The sequence below is a fragment of the Dreissena polymorpha genome, chromosome 16 (genome assembly GCF_020536995.1).
Source record: "Dreissena polymorpha isolate Duluth1 chromosome 16, UMN_Dpol_1.0, whole genome shotgun sequence".
NCBI lineage: Eukaryota > Metazoa > Mollusca > Bivalvia > Myida > Dreissenidae > Dreissena > Dreissena polymorpha.
The window spans coordinates 39,809,650-39,826,651 of NC_068370.1; the positions used below are offsets into that span (position 1 = coordinate 39,809,650).

The window sequence follows — 17,002 nt, forward strand, 5'->3', positions numbered from 1 at the left end:
TTAGATGCTGGTTACCACACGGACTACTCACCAACATGGCGGACGTTCTCTATTTTAGACACAGACAACAGCGACGATTTCGACGAATTGAATTACAAACGAATGGACTTGATGACGACGAACTGCGCCGAAGGTATAGGTTTTCTGCCCAGAGCCTAGACAGACTTGTCGACCTCTTGGACCCTATTTTACGACGACAGACGCGACGAAACAGGTCTCTGTCAACACGACAGCAGTTCCTTATACCTCTTCGATTCTTGGCTACTGGGAATTTTCTTCAGGTTATCGGCGACACCTTCGGCGTTGACATAGCTACTATTTCTCGGGTTATTACCGCTGTCGTTGACGCTATTTTCGGACTGAAGGACCGTTTCATTAAATTTCTGACCAGCGACGAAGACCGACGCCGAGCGACTAATAACTTCTTCCGGGTTCGGGGATTCCCTTCCGTCATTGGCTGTATAGACGGAACCCACATCCGTCTTCTTTCACCCGGGCAGCCCGACGAAGCAGCGTACGTCAACAGGAAACACTATCACTCGATCAACGTACAGGCAACTTGTGATAGAGACGGTAAGTAAAGCCTATTTGTACTATTGATCTCCAGGAAAAACTGCATTAATTTTTAAATCCATGGAATCTTATCCAAAACACGTAGTTCATATTTAATTATTTTAATGATGTTCACAGTGCAAGAATTTAGTCTTAATATATTAAACAATACATCATAAAACGAAATGATCGCATTATTTGTCAATAAGAAATCATACAATTCACTTTAAACATAAATGACTGCTGTCCATGTGCACATCCACGTTTATTTAACTCCGTTTCCTTTCCTATAAAAATGCGACTGTATCTTCGACTTAACGTGTGAAAACTGGCTAAATCCACTCAGTTTTCTCTGAATGCATATACAAAAATATGTACTACACAATTCGTGAACATTGTAATTTTGGACATTAAGGTTCCCTATGGGGTACCTACTGAAAAAGCTTTTACTTACCCATATGTAAAATGTTAAAATATTGAAAGCTAAGGTTTAGTTTGATTGTTTATTATCAGTGGAGGTAGATATTACAATATGTTTATATTGAAAATGTGTATTAACTAAGAGCATTTCTATTTAAGAATTGAAGTAGAATTTATTTATTATGTATGCAAAATATGATATTTAAATTTGGACAAAAATCTTCATTGAACATTGTAATAACTTTTTGTGTCTTTGAACAAGACATAAAAATAAAATTTCCCAAGAGAAGGAAATTACACATTTTATAAGTGTTATATCTGAAAATTCTAAGCACATTATACATTTAATTTGTTTCATCTAATTTGTTAATGAGAAATATTACATAAGATTATTATTGGTCGCATACAAGTGCATGTAAAGCACTATAATCATTGAGTTGTGTATGTTTTTAGAACACAAATAATTAATTGTATATTTCTATGTTGATAGAAATATAAAATTAGTTATTTGTTTTCTAAAAGAATTCTAACAGTTACGACTACTGCAAAGCTGCTTCACATTTAAAACATTTTATCTCTTTTTTAACTCAAGATAATTCTCTTAATATAGTTCATCTATTGTAAATCAGAACTGATGCAGTACTAGTAAGGACATCTATTAAATTTAACAATAGACTTTAATGTTAAAAAATCTAAAGTTACATATTTACAAATTGGAAATCAAATAAATTTTACATGTCATCATTATTAATTATTAAAATATTGTTATGTTGTTATCTGTAAACAGAATATATCAAAGGGCATTGTTATATTTAATCTACTTATAACGACTGCAGCTAAAATTAAAATTCACATTAGATTTTTAGCATAATTATACAAAATAACAACCCTGAGATTCCCATGCAAATTAATTATGATACACCGAATAAAATGTTTAGCTCAAGTTTTAAATCCATTCTCTATAGGGAATTTTACAAGCATGAATGCCTGCAGGCCAGGAAGCTGCCACGATGCCCACGTGTTCAGAATGTCAAACATTGCCAGACATTTAGAAGCAAATCATCAAGGTACATTTATAAAAATTGTATCACCTATTATAATACTGAACATTATTTTTGTTATTTTCTAAGAGCTTCAGTGGTATGTTGATTTTGTGACTTTCATAGACTCCTTGTCTGTTATAATAAAGTAGATAGACTGTGATGTACTTAATCCTGAAATACATCATATCTTATAGTAATACTATTTTATTATATAATTTATAATCAAATAAATTGTTTAAATTATTTGATAAATAGGTACTTGTTTTGATATTTGTGATTTGCTATATATATATATATATATATGTATATATATATATATATATATATATATATATATATTATATATATATATATATATATATATATATATATATATATATATATAATAGATATATATAATATATATAGATAGATAGATATATATCTATCGATTATAGATATATATATATTATATATATATATATATATATATATATATATCTATATATATACATATGTTACTTGCAGATCCTGGACGTGGTTTGGTGTTAGGCGACAGCGGATGTGCATGTCGACCATTCCTAATGACACCCATATTGCATCCAAGTAAGATCAGTTGTGATTTTAAAAATCATAATTTGTTAAACCAGTTTATTTATAAAAAATCATTTCTATTTTTGGTATAATTAAGATATAACCTGTAATAATTATTAGATAATAAATTGCTAAATAAAATAAAAACAACATAAATACTAAAATGATGTTAAAAAATAAGGTTAAATAAAAAAAGTAATTATTATGAGCATGATATAATAATCATTATTGTCACCATTATCACAGGAAATGAAGCCGAGGTGCGGTATAACCAGGCACACACGAGCACGAAAAATGTTATTGAGAGGTGCTTTGGGGTTTGGAAGCGAACCTTCCATATACTGCATGTGGAGGTAAATCTAATATTTTATTAAATAATAATAAATTTAATAATTGAATGAATAGCATATGTTTTCAATACAAAAGCAGTAAAAATCAAGATTCATTAATATTTTATCCAGGAAGATTTAAAAGCAACGTTAATGAAGGTTGATATTAAATAATTGGTACTTCATTTCATATTTAACATCCTTGTTTATACTAATATTCTCAATTTAATTTTCATGAATGCATACTTAAGTCTTTACTGCCAAGATTGCCAATATGAAAATAATTACTAACATATGTGAATAATGCAGTAATAATTTTATTTTTAAATTAATTATTATAGTCCGCCATAGGCGAATGGATATTGTTTTGGTGTTGTATACAAACTATACTTCATGTAAGGTCATACCATTCACATCAAGGGTCAAGATTACACAAATGCTTCATGTAATGTTGTACGCTAAACTTCTAAAGTGACCAGCATTTTTCTAGAATTATGTATACATCTTTGTACTTAGAAATTACAGGTTATAGATTTTGTGCTCCAACAAGGGAGAGCATATAGTCGCTGACTTGTTTGTCCTTCCTCTGTCATAATTTTATCTGTTTTGGCGTTGTCCATCCATCCTTTTTATCTGAATGAGATTGTTTTGGCATTGTTCATCCGGCTGTCACACTTTTTAAATTGACAGGGGATATCATTTCAACGAATTTGCTTGTTATTATTAGTATTTAATTATTATTTACAAATACATTATGGCATTTTTAACCAGGTTTTCCGAAGGAAAAAACTGGTTATTAGATTGGCGAATGCGGGCGGGCTGGCTGGCTGGCTGGCGGGCTGGCTGGCTGGCGGGCTGGCGGAATAAGCTTGTCCGGGCCATAACTATGTCGTTCATTGTCAGATTTTAAAATCATTTGGCACATTTGTTCACCATCATTGGACGGTGTGTCGCGCGAAATAATTACGTCGATATCTCCAAGGTCAAGGTCACACTTTGAGTTCAAAGGTCAAAAATGGCCATAAATGAGCTTGTCCGAGCCATAACTATGTCCTTCATCGTCAGATTTTAAAATCATTTGGCACATTTGTTCACCATCATTGGACGGTGAGTCGCGCGAAATAATTACGTCGATATCTCCAAGGTCAAGGTCACACTTTGAGTTCAAAGGTCAAAAATGGCCATAAATGAGCTTGTCCTGGCCATAACTATGTCATTCATTGTGAGATTTTAAGATCATTTGGCACATTTGTTCACCATCATGGGACGGTGTGTCCCACGAAAGAATCACGTCAATATCTCCAATGTCAAGGTCGCCACGACTAAAAATAGATTTAAAAAAAAAAAAATTACAAAGGGGGTTAATTTTTTTTGGTCATTTCAAAAGTTCAGTTTGAGTTTTCTCCCTTTATCAGATTTTTTTTTCACAATGAAAACCTGGTTTTGTGACAATTTTGTCCCTTGTTCAGATTAGAATGAAGCCTGCAAAGGTAACGAGGATAGTGTTGGCGTGCCCTGTACTTCACAACATGAGACGGATGTAGGGGGAACCGAAGCCGGATATTCAAGACGACCTTGACGAACAACCGGACGTACAGAACTTTGACGGACCAATGGACGGACGTGGTGTTAGAAATAGATTGATTGATCAGTATTTTGTATGATGTTAAAGTGTTTCGATTGTTTTTTTGTTATTATAAATTAAATTTTAAAATATCACATGCATTTGCTATTCTTGTTTACATGTAAATGCCATTATTTCCTCTGTGTTAGTTAATTTTATAAGGTAATAGTGCAATTTATGTGCACTACAAGATTTGAATTGTTTCTAAACAGTAACAACTTTGTAAAGGAAAATGAATTATTTATTGCAATTAACATTGTGAAAATACATGAACATATGTAGTAAAATAAATAATATTGCATTAACTGTTGTTGTTATTAACAAATCAATGGATCAAAGAAAGAGTTAACAGTAAAATGACATTAACAAGAATAATGTTTTTAATGTTTGTCTAATTTGGCTATAAGTAAGTCTGCAAGCCGGGCCACTTTTCTGAAGCATTCTGTCCCCGCCCTGCTCATCTCTGCCTGGCTTTCCAGTGCCTCTAATTGGGCATCTTTGCGAGTCCTTAAAGAACAATGTTAAAAAAATATGTCACAAAGAACAATGTTCAAAAAGTATGTCCCAAAGAACAAGTAATTGATCTTACATTATAATGTACATTTTTTTTTATAAAATTGAAGGTTAAACAAAAATACATAATGATATCAAGCATTAACATTTCATGAAGTAAATTTAGGTCCACATCGTACATGCATGATCAGTTGTCAAACGAAAGTACGGTTGATATTCAAATGCATTTTTTTTCTTTCCGGGATATTGGTAGTATTTTGATGCTGCATTAACAAATATAAGTGTATATGAAGTGAACACACCAAAAATGAACAACAGTTGCGATAGACAACTATAAACTGTTAGATGCCCATAATATCACTTTAATATATACCTCGAACTTAAAGTTTATACGACACAAAGACACAATTTTGTTTTGCGGATCATTTCGGCTTACAGGACTGGGTGAGTCACGTAAAATATAGAATATAAAATACATTTTTATAAACAACTGCACCCGATTGTATAAACAGTTAAACCGTCGGTAACCACATTCCGGCGGTTAAAAGTCGGTAACATGTTTCTTACTTGTCGGTTAGCGTTTGTATAAAATTTGTATAGTTATGCCGATCGGCTAAAAGCTGGTTTAAACATACCCTGCTGTTGAAGGTGGGTAAGGCCTAAATTAAAATTAAGTTTGTTTGCCCTTTACCGACCGACCCACTTTTTACCCCCCGACCCAATTTTTTTTATTGCGATTTCTGAAAACGTATTTTTTTTTATTTTCGTATTCGCCGATCATAAAAGAGCCGACTGCAATATTTATTCGTGCACGTTATCCCTGTCCATTCTTATCGCCCCTGACCGATCTAGGTCGCTGCGATGGTTGGAATTTCATATGTCCCTATAGGTTAGAATATACTAAATCTTTTGGGAGTGCAATGCTATACTCTTTAAAAACCTGAACATCATTTATAAGAAGACACAATTTTCTGTTTGGGCACTTGCCATGACTTTATTTTAGAATGTTTCTTTGTGCATGTGGTAGGGAAAACATTGATGTTTAACAGAAATTCACTCATTTGCTTGAAGGTTAAAGACTACATGAGACTTTGACAGATGGCGGGAAACCCTTATCCACTGGTACGAACCCGGTAAATTGATGGTTGTAAAACAGTGATCGCTGATTCGCATCGAGTTCTTTCTTGCAAAACGCATGACCCCCCTTTATAATTGTCTAAATCATTGCGGCTTGGAATGCTCTTTAAGAAAAGGTATGGTTATGGGGGTCTCTATGCGCAAAAGTTTGACTTTATTTTTTGTTGAAGTTATTGCTTTTACATTGAATTTGTGTAGGAAATCTTTTGGTATATTGTAACCTATAGACAATCCCAGAATCCATAAATTGACCGCCGACATATTGGCTATTACGTCACCCGCTACTGAAAACGGTACAGATGAATTCGGCAGATTACAACGTTATCATAGTGTACACCCGCTTTATTCCAATAAACAGTACTTAAAGACCGAGGATGGCTTTTTTATTGAATAGTACATATCTTTGTTTGTCTAAACAGTTACCATTTCGTTATTAATATTTCCCTTGTAAGTGTCATTTTAAAGGTAATATACACATCTATAGCCGAAATGAAGTTTGTGATTCTAAAATTGGTCCGTAAATATTTATTAGCGGAACTCTGTAAGATTTCAGGTATAGTTTTTTTTTAATTAAAATTATGTATCTAGTTAAGTCTAAAACTAAAGTGGTGTTTAGCAATCTTTTATTTAAAAATCGCTCTAAAGCTAATACAAAAATATCTAGCCGGAAATGAATTTTGTGATTTTAAATGAACAAGTACCGGAGTTATTCGTTTGCAAAACTGTGTAAGATGTCAGGACATGTCATACTTTTTTTATTGAAAAGGACATATCAGCTTTTGTCTATAACTTTTTTTTTTATTTAAATAACGTTTTACATGTAAAATCAAAGTTTATTGCCTGAAATAAACGCTGTTTGTGCTGTTCTCAATATTTACTTAACTGATTTAATTATTTATTAAATGTTCCTAATAACATCTTAATTCACGATTGAAATGTTCAACATGAAAAATAATGAGCCTTAAATAAACTTAAATAGTTCCAATTGTGTTCTCTAGATTTCTCTTAACGTATGTCTTTATTACATATTCATGCCAGGGACCTACACAAATAGGTCCATGTCCATGCTGTGTTAATATGTGTGGAAATATGTTTAAAAGTACGCCGGAGTATGGCCGGGTGCCTTAAAGCGTATTCTCCGTACCCGGGGTACATGGTACTTCAATACTTCAGAGTACCCGGGGTACTTTTAAGTAGTACCTGAGCCTACAATTACCAATTAAGCAAAAAATGTTGGCAGGTGAAAGCTGGATTATCTAGGGGTTATAGAGCACATAAGTACAAAGTTTTCGTATAGTTAGTCCAAAAGAAAGTTTCACTAACATAGCCAAACACGATGGTAGGTAGGTCGACTAAACGTTAGTTTTGTTTGCTAAATTTTTCTTTTACGATTGATCACCCTTAATAAGAATATGCCATGACATGCAGAAATCTTCCCACTATGTATTTAACATTATATTTATATGGTTTTGGTCAATTTGAAGTCAGTTAAGTAAAGTTGATCGATTGTTTTTTTATGTTATAGTTATTTTAGTGAATATGATCGAACACTAATATTGCAATACCGAAAATCAGGGTGTGGTTCGCACAAACACGTAAGGACGTTAGTGCAATTGGGTTGGTGAAAACAAACAACTTTTTTACGCCTTTTTTGTAAATTAGGAAAGTCCGAGGATCTGACTGTCAGCAATATCTTACATTAGACAATTCTTGGTGGTTTTTAGATTATGTTATATGGGTATTCATTATATTCACGGACATGCGAACATCGGCTTTAACTACGGGCGGCCAAGATCTACGCTTTCCGCTCTAATGTCTCCTTAGGTTTCGTGGTCTCATTAGCGGATTGGGTATCGCCTATCCAGACTGCGCAAATGCGCAGGCAGGTCTGAAGCTACGCTGGTCGCATATGGCATAAGACCAATTTTCGCATGACACGAGTCAATTAAGTTAATTTGATTCATTAATTATTGTAAACTCTTACTTGAATGCATTTCTAGTGAATAATTTATAAAAAGGTAATAATGTGTACGTCAAGTAATTTCTTATATTTTTTACTGAAAGTGTTGAATCTATTCAAACACATACTTAATTACAGGCATTTAAACACACACGAAGGGTACCGCACAAGCCAATCTGGGACGACACTTCACGCACATTCAATAAAACCGTTTCATAGAGCGCGGTTTCTACACATGAACGGGCCGCTTTATAGCAATCGCAATTTTTTTTTTAAGTATCACTTGTCATTTCAACTAAAACTAAGGGCGTAAATGGTACAACGGCCGGAACGCACAAGGCTGTATTGTTTATTTCGCTTACAGCCCACTTGTTACTAGGATCTTTGACTAGAAAGTCTTAAACATTCCATCAATCCCAACCGTCAAAGTGGTGCACGTTCGACAAGTTTAGTCATCTTGCAGTAGGTTAAGTGCAGAGGAGTGAAATTGGTTGGCGAACGGTGACAAGCTTCTATCATCGACGAGAAAAAAGTATGTTCTTAAAATATATTGTGCTTAATTAAGAGGAATATGTTCAAAAACGAATATGTGCATACACCGCTCTTAATTGTATATGGACTTAATGATGTATTGCATGCGTTCGCTCATTAAATGACTGTTTTTACGTGAATATCCGACCTCGTGGAGTAATCTTCTGTTTAAAAATGGTGTCTGCACAACAATTATTGTTTTAAAGGTTGATTCATGTGCGACCTTTTTTCAAAACTGGTTGTTGTAATTAAGCGTTCAATATTGCGAGATATGATTTTAAACCAAATGTATATGGGAAGTGTATGGAGTCATTATCAACAGCTGTGAATGACATATACTGTAGTCAATATTTTGGAATAATAGGAGGTGCGCAGTTATGCAAGCGTCTATAAACTGTCAACTTTGTCCGCCATTTTGTTTAAAACAATAAAGTACATGTGGTTCCGATTTCAAAATTATTTTTTTTTAAAGACATGTTATGCATGGTTTCATATCACATATGGTTTAAGATAAATTTTATAACTATTTTCAGTAAAAAGAAATTGATTTACGAGTTTTTAAAATTGTTTTGCACAGGAAATAGAAGAGATTTTCGCTTCCTGTCAAACAAATCAAAATCATGAAAATGGCGGACAGTGTTAATCTTCAATGAAGGTCAACATGTAAACTTCTGTTCAATTGTGAATACGATTTAAACAAATTAAAAGCACAGCATCTCTTGTGCTTTGAACATTTTGTTTTTATTTTTTTTTAAAGGAAGATTTCAGTTGGAAATGGATAACAGTTTTCAAATGAAGTAAATATTTGCACATGTTAATCTACTTTCGCTTTTAACCTGAAGTTAGAACTTAGATGAAAAATTGAAACGATTTATTTTGTTTAAATTTGGTTGTCACAGTCAGTCAAATGATTTCTATAGCTTCTTAAACGGTTTGCTTTTCTGTTCATTCATTCATTCAAGTGATTTTAATTAGTTTTATACTTACTGCAAACCGAAGTAACCAAAACCCATGCATGATAGTTGATACAATTACATTGGCATATCATAATTTATAAATATCTTGTTACAATAAGAGGTATTGATGTTTTCCTTATTGTAGATATTTTATTTACATTCAGAGCAATTAACATCATTTATTGAACACATATTTGATGTTATAACACACAAACATGCATTTGATATTAATATATGCAAGAAAACAGCAAACAAGATATGGTTAAGCTAAATAGGACTTCTTACACTGCAACAGTGCTTTAATAACAGTGTTATAAATATTCAAAGACTATTAGTGTATAACAAATATAATTTCTAAAATAAAATAAAATAAGTTTCCTACCTACCTACCGACCTGTAAAATCTAGGGTCGGTAAAGGGCAAACCAACAATATTTTAATTGTGGCCTAAGTCAAGTAACCGAAAAGTAACTTACACAAAATGGCCGAGTCGCGCGACATTATTTTGACAAAATGGCAGACATAAGAGACGCTAACCACCGACGACCCAGACAATTTCGACGAGTTGACAGACAAATGAAGGATTTCGACGACGAAGAATTACGCAGACGTTAGATTTTCGACGACGAACATAGACACACTAGTGGACTTGATCGGACATAGGCTATAGAATAGATGTGTGGTCTTTTGACAAGTGAATGGCTAAAATTAAGTAATGACCTAGTTACATTACCTTTATGATCGCATGTTGCTTGGACATTAATGGTATGTTGGCGCTTTCTTTTGACGTAGCTGCGTTCTTGTTCACCACCCGGGGAAAAGATTTTTACATGCGTTCCGTCTAAGCAGCCGATTACGCATGGCATACCGAGAAAAGAATATAAAAACTGTCTGGGCGTCCTTTAGTTCGTCCGTCTAGGTCGGAAATCGTAAAGTCCGGTCTTTCAGCACAAATAAGGCGTCCGTAACTGCCGTCACAGCCCTTGACACCGTGGCAACATCTACCCCAAAAGTATCCCCAATAATTTGAAAGAAGTTCCCCGAAGCATAAAATCTTACTTAACGCTATCATTTTTGTTGCCGCTGTGTCAAGGGTTGGTTTCGTCTCGTACGTCGTTGAATAAAATCCATAAATAATCCATGTAACAAAATAACTGGCGATTTTGCATTCAGGGCCTGTAATAATTGTTTTAGAAAAACTTTATACAGACCCTAAAGCCACCCTATCACGACGACAAGCAATATTCAAATGTGTTTAGGCCTATGCAATTGATAAACTTTTAATACGTCATACGTAATGTACTCGACATGACTGCTACGAGATGGTGAGGCACCTTGCAGGGTAATTGCATTTCTACGAGGCACTATTACACTTTTGTAATGCACTCAACAGATTGTGTGTACATGTCTCAAAAAGTTAATTTTCTATTGATTCAATTGCGTTTTTTTTTTTGCATGACCATAACATGCAATTCATTACTATTATCAAAATGTGATTTATATCACTAGGTATTGAATTACTTATGTTCACATTTTCAAATGAAAGCGATGCAAATAATTAAAATTCATTATTAATGATATATTATTGGTGTCTTCAAATAAGTCGTTTTGTTTTATCAAAGTTCAAATAATATGGGCACGATGCTTGTTTATTATAAAAATTAAACGTTGTGTATTGTTCTACAAACAACATCAACATAACGTATTTTTAAGGAAGATTCTCCAGCATTAACGCCGCCTGGCCGGGCTTTTGTCATGACGCCCATGTGTTCAGGGTGTCTGAACTTTGTCGGCACATGGAGGAAAACCATCAAGGTAATTGTTAATGGTGTCATTGTTGTAAATGATCAATTATTCAATATCTGGGCCCGCTGTTCATGTTGATTATTACAGCGATGAACTTTTCATGATTCGGAATTTCTCAAAAGACACTTATAATTGTGAACTTACATTTTTAAAATGCCAAAGTAGAACATCTGTCTCTAATAGCGTTGTCATTAATTTTACATGCATGATAACGTTTTCAACGTATCCAGATTACCAGCGAGGAGTATTGCTCGGTGACTCCGGGTATCCATGTAGACCTTTCCTCATGACGCCATACTTAAATCCAGGTGAGTTTGATTGATAATGGATTTACCCCGGAACGTGCTAGAATACCACTATTCTTTGCGTTGAAACCAATCTGGCTTTTGTTTTTCAAAATCACATATCAAAATCACATACAATATCAAGCGTTATAAGTTAATCTAGCATGAAGTTCTCAAGATGAGCTATTGTGATCTCCCTCCGTTCGGCGCCCGTAGACGTCCGATGTGCGATTTGCGTGGTCAAATTTATGCTGTTTATAACTATAGGCCACAGGTTTTCACAAAGCTTCAGGAAACTTTGGCATCATGGTTAAATTGACAATACATGTATCTTATATGTTTATACACCGCAATTGTGTTCTCCAGTCAATTTATTCCATACTATAAAGTAGCAATACGCCGACATTTACTTTATTTATACAGTACAATAGTCCTGTTAAATATTTGTTTTATCTTAAAACATGTAGTCACTGACGCAGAAATAAGGTTCAACACTGCCCATACAGGAACTCGCAACCTCATCGAACGGGTGTTCGGGATGTGGAACAGGAAGTTTCATGTACTGCCATCAGAGGTTTGCGGCGTGGAACACTATTTAATGTTAATGTAGCTTCTTACAGTCATTATCGATTTTATTGTTACAAGGGCTGTTTGTAAAACATGCATGTCCCCCATATGGGCTGTCCGTTGTAGTGGCAGCCATTGTGTGAATACGTTTTTTGTCACTGTGACCTTGACCTTTGACCTAGTGACCTGAAAATCAATAGGGGTCATCTGCAAGTCACGATCAATGTACCTATGAAGTGTCATGATCCTAGGCAAAAGCGTTCTTGAGTTATCATCCGAAAATCATTTTACTATTTCGGGTCACCGTGACCTTGACCTTTGACCTTGTGACCTCAAAATCAATAGGGGTCATCTGCGAGTCATGATCAATCTACCTATGAAGTTTCATGATCCTAGGCATATGTGTTCTTGAGTTATCATCCGAAAATCATTTTACTATTTCGGGTCACCGTGACCTTGACCTGGTGACCTCAAAATCAATAGGGGTCATCTGCGAGTCATGATCAATCTACCATGAAGTTTCATGATCCTAGGCGTATGCATTCTTGAGTTATCATCCGGAAACCATTTTACTATTTCAGGTCACCGTGACCTTGACCTAGTGACCTCAAAATCAATAGGGGTCATCTGCGAGTGATGATCAATCTACCCATGAAGTTTCATGATCCTAGGCCCAAGCGTTCTTGAGTTATCATCTGACAACCACCTGGTGGACGGACCGACAGACATGAGCAAAGCAATATACCCCCTCTTCTTCGAAGGGGGGCATAATAATATATGTGCATTTTATTACATAATTTGTTTTTTAATATTGTTAAGTTAAAAAAAAACTACGTAACCTTCGAATCAGCCTAAATACAGAAGCCCTAGTCGATATTGAAAACAAAGTAAAAATTGTTTATAGGTACCCATTATGTATTTAATATTCTTCACATTTAGTATAATAAAAAAGATAAATATGTGGGTTTTTTTAAAATTAAATCATGTGCAGATAAGGGTGAAGACAGCAAAGTGCTCGAAAGGTATAGTCGTTTGTGCAACTCTGTACAACCTCGCCTTGCTCTGGAAGGAGCCCGATGTAGTCGACGTAGTTGTTGACGAACAGTCTGCAGCCGACACATACAACGGACAAATAGACGGACGAGGTGTTAGGGCGCACATCGCAAGCGCATACTTCTCTTGAGGTAAGTTATACTAGTACAAATACAGTGTAAAGTAAATGCATTTCATTAAGTATTATAAAGAATAAGGCCTACAGAACATAACATTTATTCCGATACATACGAATGAAAACGATTCAAGTTCATAAATCGAACATTATTCAACATTTCTTACATGTTAAATTGTACAAGTTTAACTAAAGTTTGTTATAAACTGCCTGTGCTAAGCACGTGCAGTTTTGCCAGAATTCAAGCTGCGCTTCCTGTACTTGGATGGACTTCCTGTAATACTCCATCTGCAACCCCTTTAACGTTGTTGGCCTGCAATAAAACATATGTTATTTATTAAACAATCAACATAGCTTAAGTTATTATAAATTATCAAACGCGATTTATTACACATGTTTAACATTTTGGTAAACTATTAATACCTTTCCGATGGTGTACTTTTAGACTGCGTTGCCTTCGGCTTGATGTCAGGTACTCGAGCCAGTGTAGCTCCAACCACGTTTGAGTTCTCGTCGTCATGATTTGACGCCGCATTGTCTGTTCATACATTACATAATTAACATGTGTTGCCTTTCCTTAAAACTCATGTTACCTATTTGTAAGATGAACAACTTTGACACAAATTAAACATGAGCTCATATTGAATGTTCCTTAATTTATCATGATGGAAGCGATATATTAAAAATCCATTGCCAAAAATGACAATATTTGTGTTATTTAACCAAAATATAATATACCTGTGTACTTATTTGATCATTTCCAGTAAGATGAGAATGTCATAAATATACATTTATAAGTATTTATTTTTAGTTTTATCTAAAAAATTCGGTCCAGATGTGTACATGTAGATTCAATTTATTATAATTATTATAAGTAGTTGTAGTAGTAGTAGTGGTAGTAGTATTAGTATTAGTAGTAGTTGTAGTAAAAGTAGTAGTAGTAGTAATAGTAGTAGTAATAGTAGTAGTAGTAGTAATAGTAGTAGTAGCAGTAGAAGTAGTAAAAGTAGTAGAATTAGTAGTAGAAGCAGTAGTAGTAGTATGAGTAGTAGTTGTAGTAGCAGTAGTAGTAGTAGTAGTAGTAGTAGTAGTAATAGTAGTAGTAGTAATAGTAGTAGTAGCAGTAGAAGTAGTAGAAGTAGTAGTAGTAGTATTAGTAGTAGTAGCAGTAGTAGTAGTATGAGTAGTAATTGTAGTAGGAGTAGCAGTAGTAGTAGTAGTAGTAGTAGTAGTAGTAGTAGTAGAAGTAGTAGTAGTAGTAGTAGTAGTAGTAGTATTAGTAGTAGTAGCAGTAGTAGTAGTATGAGTAGTAGTAGTAGTAGAAGTAGCAGTAGTAGTAGTAGTAGTAGTAGTAGTAGTAGCAGTAGTAGTAGTAGTAGTAGTAGTAGTAGTAGTAGTAGTAGTAGTAGAAGTAGTAGTAGTATTAGTAGTAGTAGCAGCAGTAGTAGTAGTATGAGTAGTAGAAGTAGTATGAGTAGTAGTAGTAGTAGTAGTAGTAGTAGTAGTAGTAGTAGTAGTAGTAGTAGTAGTAGTAGAAGTAGTAGCAGTAGTAGTAGTACCTCCATCAGCAGAAGCACCTTCATCAGTAGTATCAATCATGCTCGAAATCCCTGCAAACAAATACAATGACATTTGAAAAATTACCAAATTTTGTAATGATGAAAATAAATGATTTCACAGAAATCAATTGTACTATAAAGTGCTTAATAATGGAATCCCCGTGTGGCACCTCCACAGTTCCCTTGAACCGGAGCAGTTTATCCACTATTAGCCGCTGGTAAAATCGGTTGCAATTGTAAATTTAAACATAACAACATTATGTTTAAACTTGGGCAATTGGTTCTTATGCATCGTTTTTTATGCATGGCTAATTCTTATTATAATAGAAAATAATTAAATATATTTAATAAATCAACCAAAAAAACCACAAATTGTATTACACAGCAAATAAATCAGAGGACAAGACCCGTGTACCAAATGGGACATTCCAAGTAGGTGTTAATTTTACCATATAGACTACTATACACATCTCTAACGTTAATGAAGTCGGACAGCAACTATTGCAGATATTTTTTACGAATTGTGTGCTGCTTTATGGCTTGTTGTACATTCTAAAAGACAAAAGCATATGCTCAGATTAAAACAATTCGTATTGTACGATTGAAGTAAACATGTGATTAATGAATGCCCGCGACACTTGTGTGAGGAAAATATAATCATTAACGTGTGAATCAAATTAAATGCAAACCTTCCCACAGTACGACGTGTGGAAGCGTCTTGTAAACCGGAACATCGTCTTGTGCTGACAAAAGATATTGTGAATACCAATAACATTGTTATAACTACTCCTACAAATTGCTATTACTTGTAGTGCTTTATTGAAACATAAGAAAATGTGTTATCTATTACTTGTAGTGCTTTATTGAAACATAAGAAAATGTGTTATGCGTTAACGCGAAGTTTTACATCTACATTTTTTACAACTGTGACTGTCTCGTTAAAGTAACATTACTATTCAAAATCAACGAAAATTTCGTACAATTGTTCGTGAAATAAACTTAACCAATTAAAAATCAGTGTTCCTTATGGCAATTGCCGAAATTACAACGTCAGATGTGGTCTGGTAAAATAGATGTTTGTAGATACAAAATGCTTGTTTTTATTATTGTTTTGCATATCGTTTCTTACGACACATGAACACCATTTCTAAAATGGTGTTCCTGTGTCGTATGAATAGATATATTCGCGGGATTTAATTGTGGCCACAAATAAATAAAACGAGCATTTTGTATCTACAAAAATCTATGTAATCATACTACATCTAGCGTTGCAATTTCGGCTATTGCTATAAGGAACACTGATTGTTAAGGTGTTAACTTTACTTTACGAAAAACTTAACGAAATGTTCGTTGATTTTGAGCGTCATAGAGACTTTAAAGTAACATTACTATTCCAAATCGAGGAAAAATTCGTACAATTGTTCGTAAAATAAACTTAACCAATTAAAACCGAAATTTCAACGTCATATGTGGTCTGGTAAAATAGATGTTTGTAGATACAAAATGCTTGTTTTTATTATTGTTTTGCATATCGTTTCTTACGACACATGAACACCATTTCTAAAATGGTGTTCGTGTGTCGTATGAATAGATATATTCGCGGGATTTAATTGTGGCCACAAATAAATAAAACGAGCATTTTGTATCTACAAAAATCTATGTAATCATACTACATCTAGCGTTGCAATTTCGGCTATTGCTATAAGGAACACTGATTGTTAAGGTGTTAACTTTACTTTACGAAAAACTTAACGAAATGTTCGTTGATTTTGAGCGTCATAGAGACTTTAAAGTAACATTACTATTCCAAATCAAGGAAAATTTCGTACAATTGTTCGTAAAATAAACTTAACCAATTAAAACCGACATTTCAACGTCATATGTGGTCTGGTAAAATAGATGTTTGTATATACAAAATGCTTGTTTTTATTATTGTTTTGCATATCCATTCATACGACACATGAATACTAAAATGTTGTTC

The 17,002-nt window shown here is 34.0% G+C and overlaps 2 protein-coding genes and 1 long non-coding RNA gene across 3 annotated transcripts in view; 2 read left to right on the forward strand and 1 right to left on the reverse strand.

The window, feature by feature from the left end:
* LOC127862871 (uncharacterized) overlaps positions 1-15,795 on the reverse strand; it is a 249,354-nt gene extending 233,559 nt beyond the window's left edge. Inside the window, exons 1-2 of the mRNA XM_052402130.1 lie at positions 15,711-15,795; positions 15,022-15,072 (exon numbers count right to left, since the gene is read on the reverse strand). Coding sequence (XP_052258090.1) covers positions 15,022-15,061 — 40 coding nt within the window. The 5' untranslated portion in view covers positions 15,062-15,072; positions 15,711-15,795. The remainder of the gene's footprint in view (positions 1-15,021; positions 15,073-15,710) is intronic.
* LOC127862875 (uncharacterized) lies at positions 3,675-4,303 on the forward strand. Its single transcript, XR_008040832.1, has 2 exons — positions 3,675-3,899; positions 4,062-4,303. It is a non-coding gene; the product is annotated as an uncharacterized LOC127862875 (long non-coding RNA).
* On the forward strand, positions 8,592-14,229 carry LOC127862870 (putative nuclease HARBI1). Its single transcript, XM_052402129.1, has 6 exons — positions 8,592-8,683; positions 11,351-11,452; positions 11,674-11,751; positions 12,195-12,301; positions 13,286-13,478; positions 13,908-14,229. The coding sequence occupies exons 2-5, from the start codon at positions 11,434-11,436 to the stop codon at positions 13,475-13,477; spliced, it is 396 nt and encodes a 131-aa protein (XP_052258089.1). The 5' UTR covers positions 8,592-8,683; positions 11,351-11,433; the 3' UTR covers position 13,478; positions 13,908-14,229.
* Positions 15,796-17,002: the final 1,207 nt, after the last annotated feature.

What these genes read in the sequence shown, in the direction of transcription:
- LOC127862870 (XM_052402129.1), top strand. An exon ending in GACGCCATACTTAAATCCAG is followed by an intron (nt 11,752 to 12,194) that starts GTGAGTTTGATT and finishes TAAAACATGTAG; the next exon opens with TCACTGACGCAGAAATAAGG. An exon ending in TTCATGTACTGCCATCAGAG is followed by an intron (nt 12,302 to 13,285) that starts GTTTGCGGCGTG and finishes AATCATGTGCAG; the next exon opens with ATAAGGGTGAAGACAGCAAA.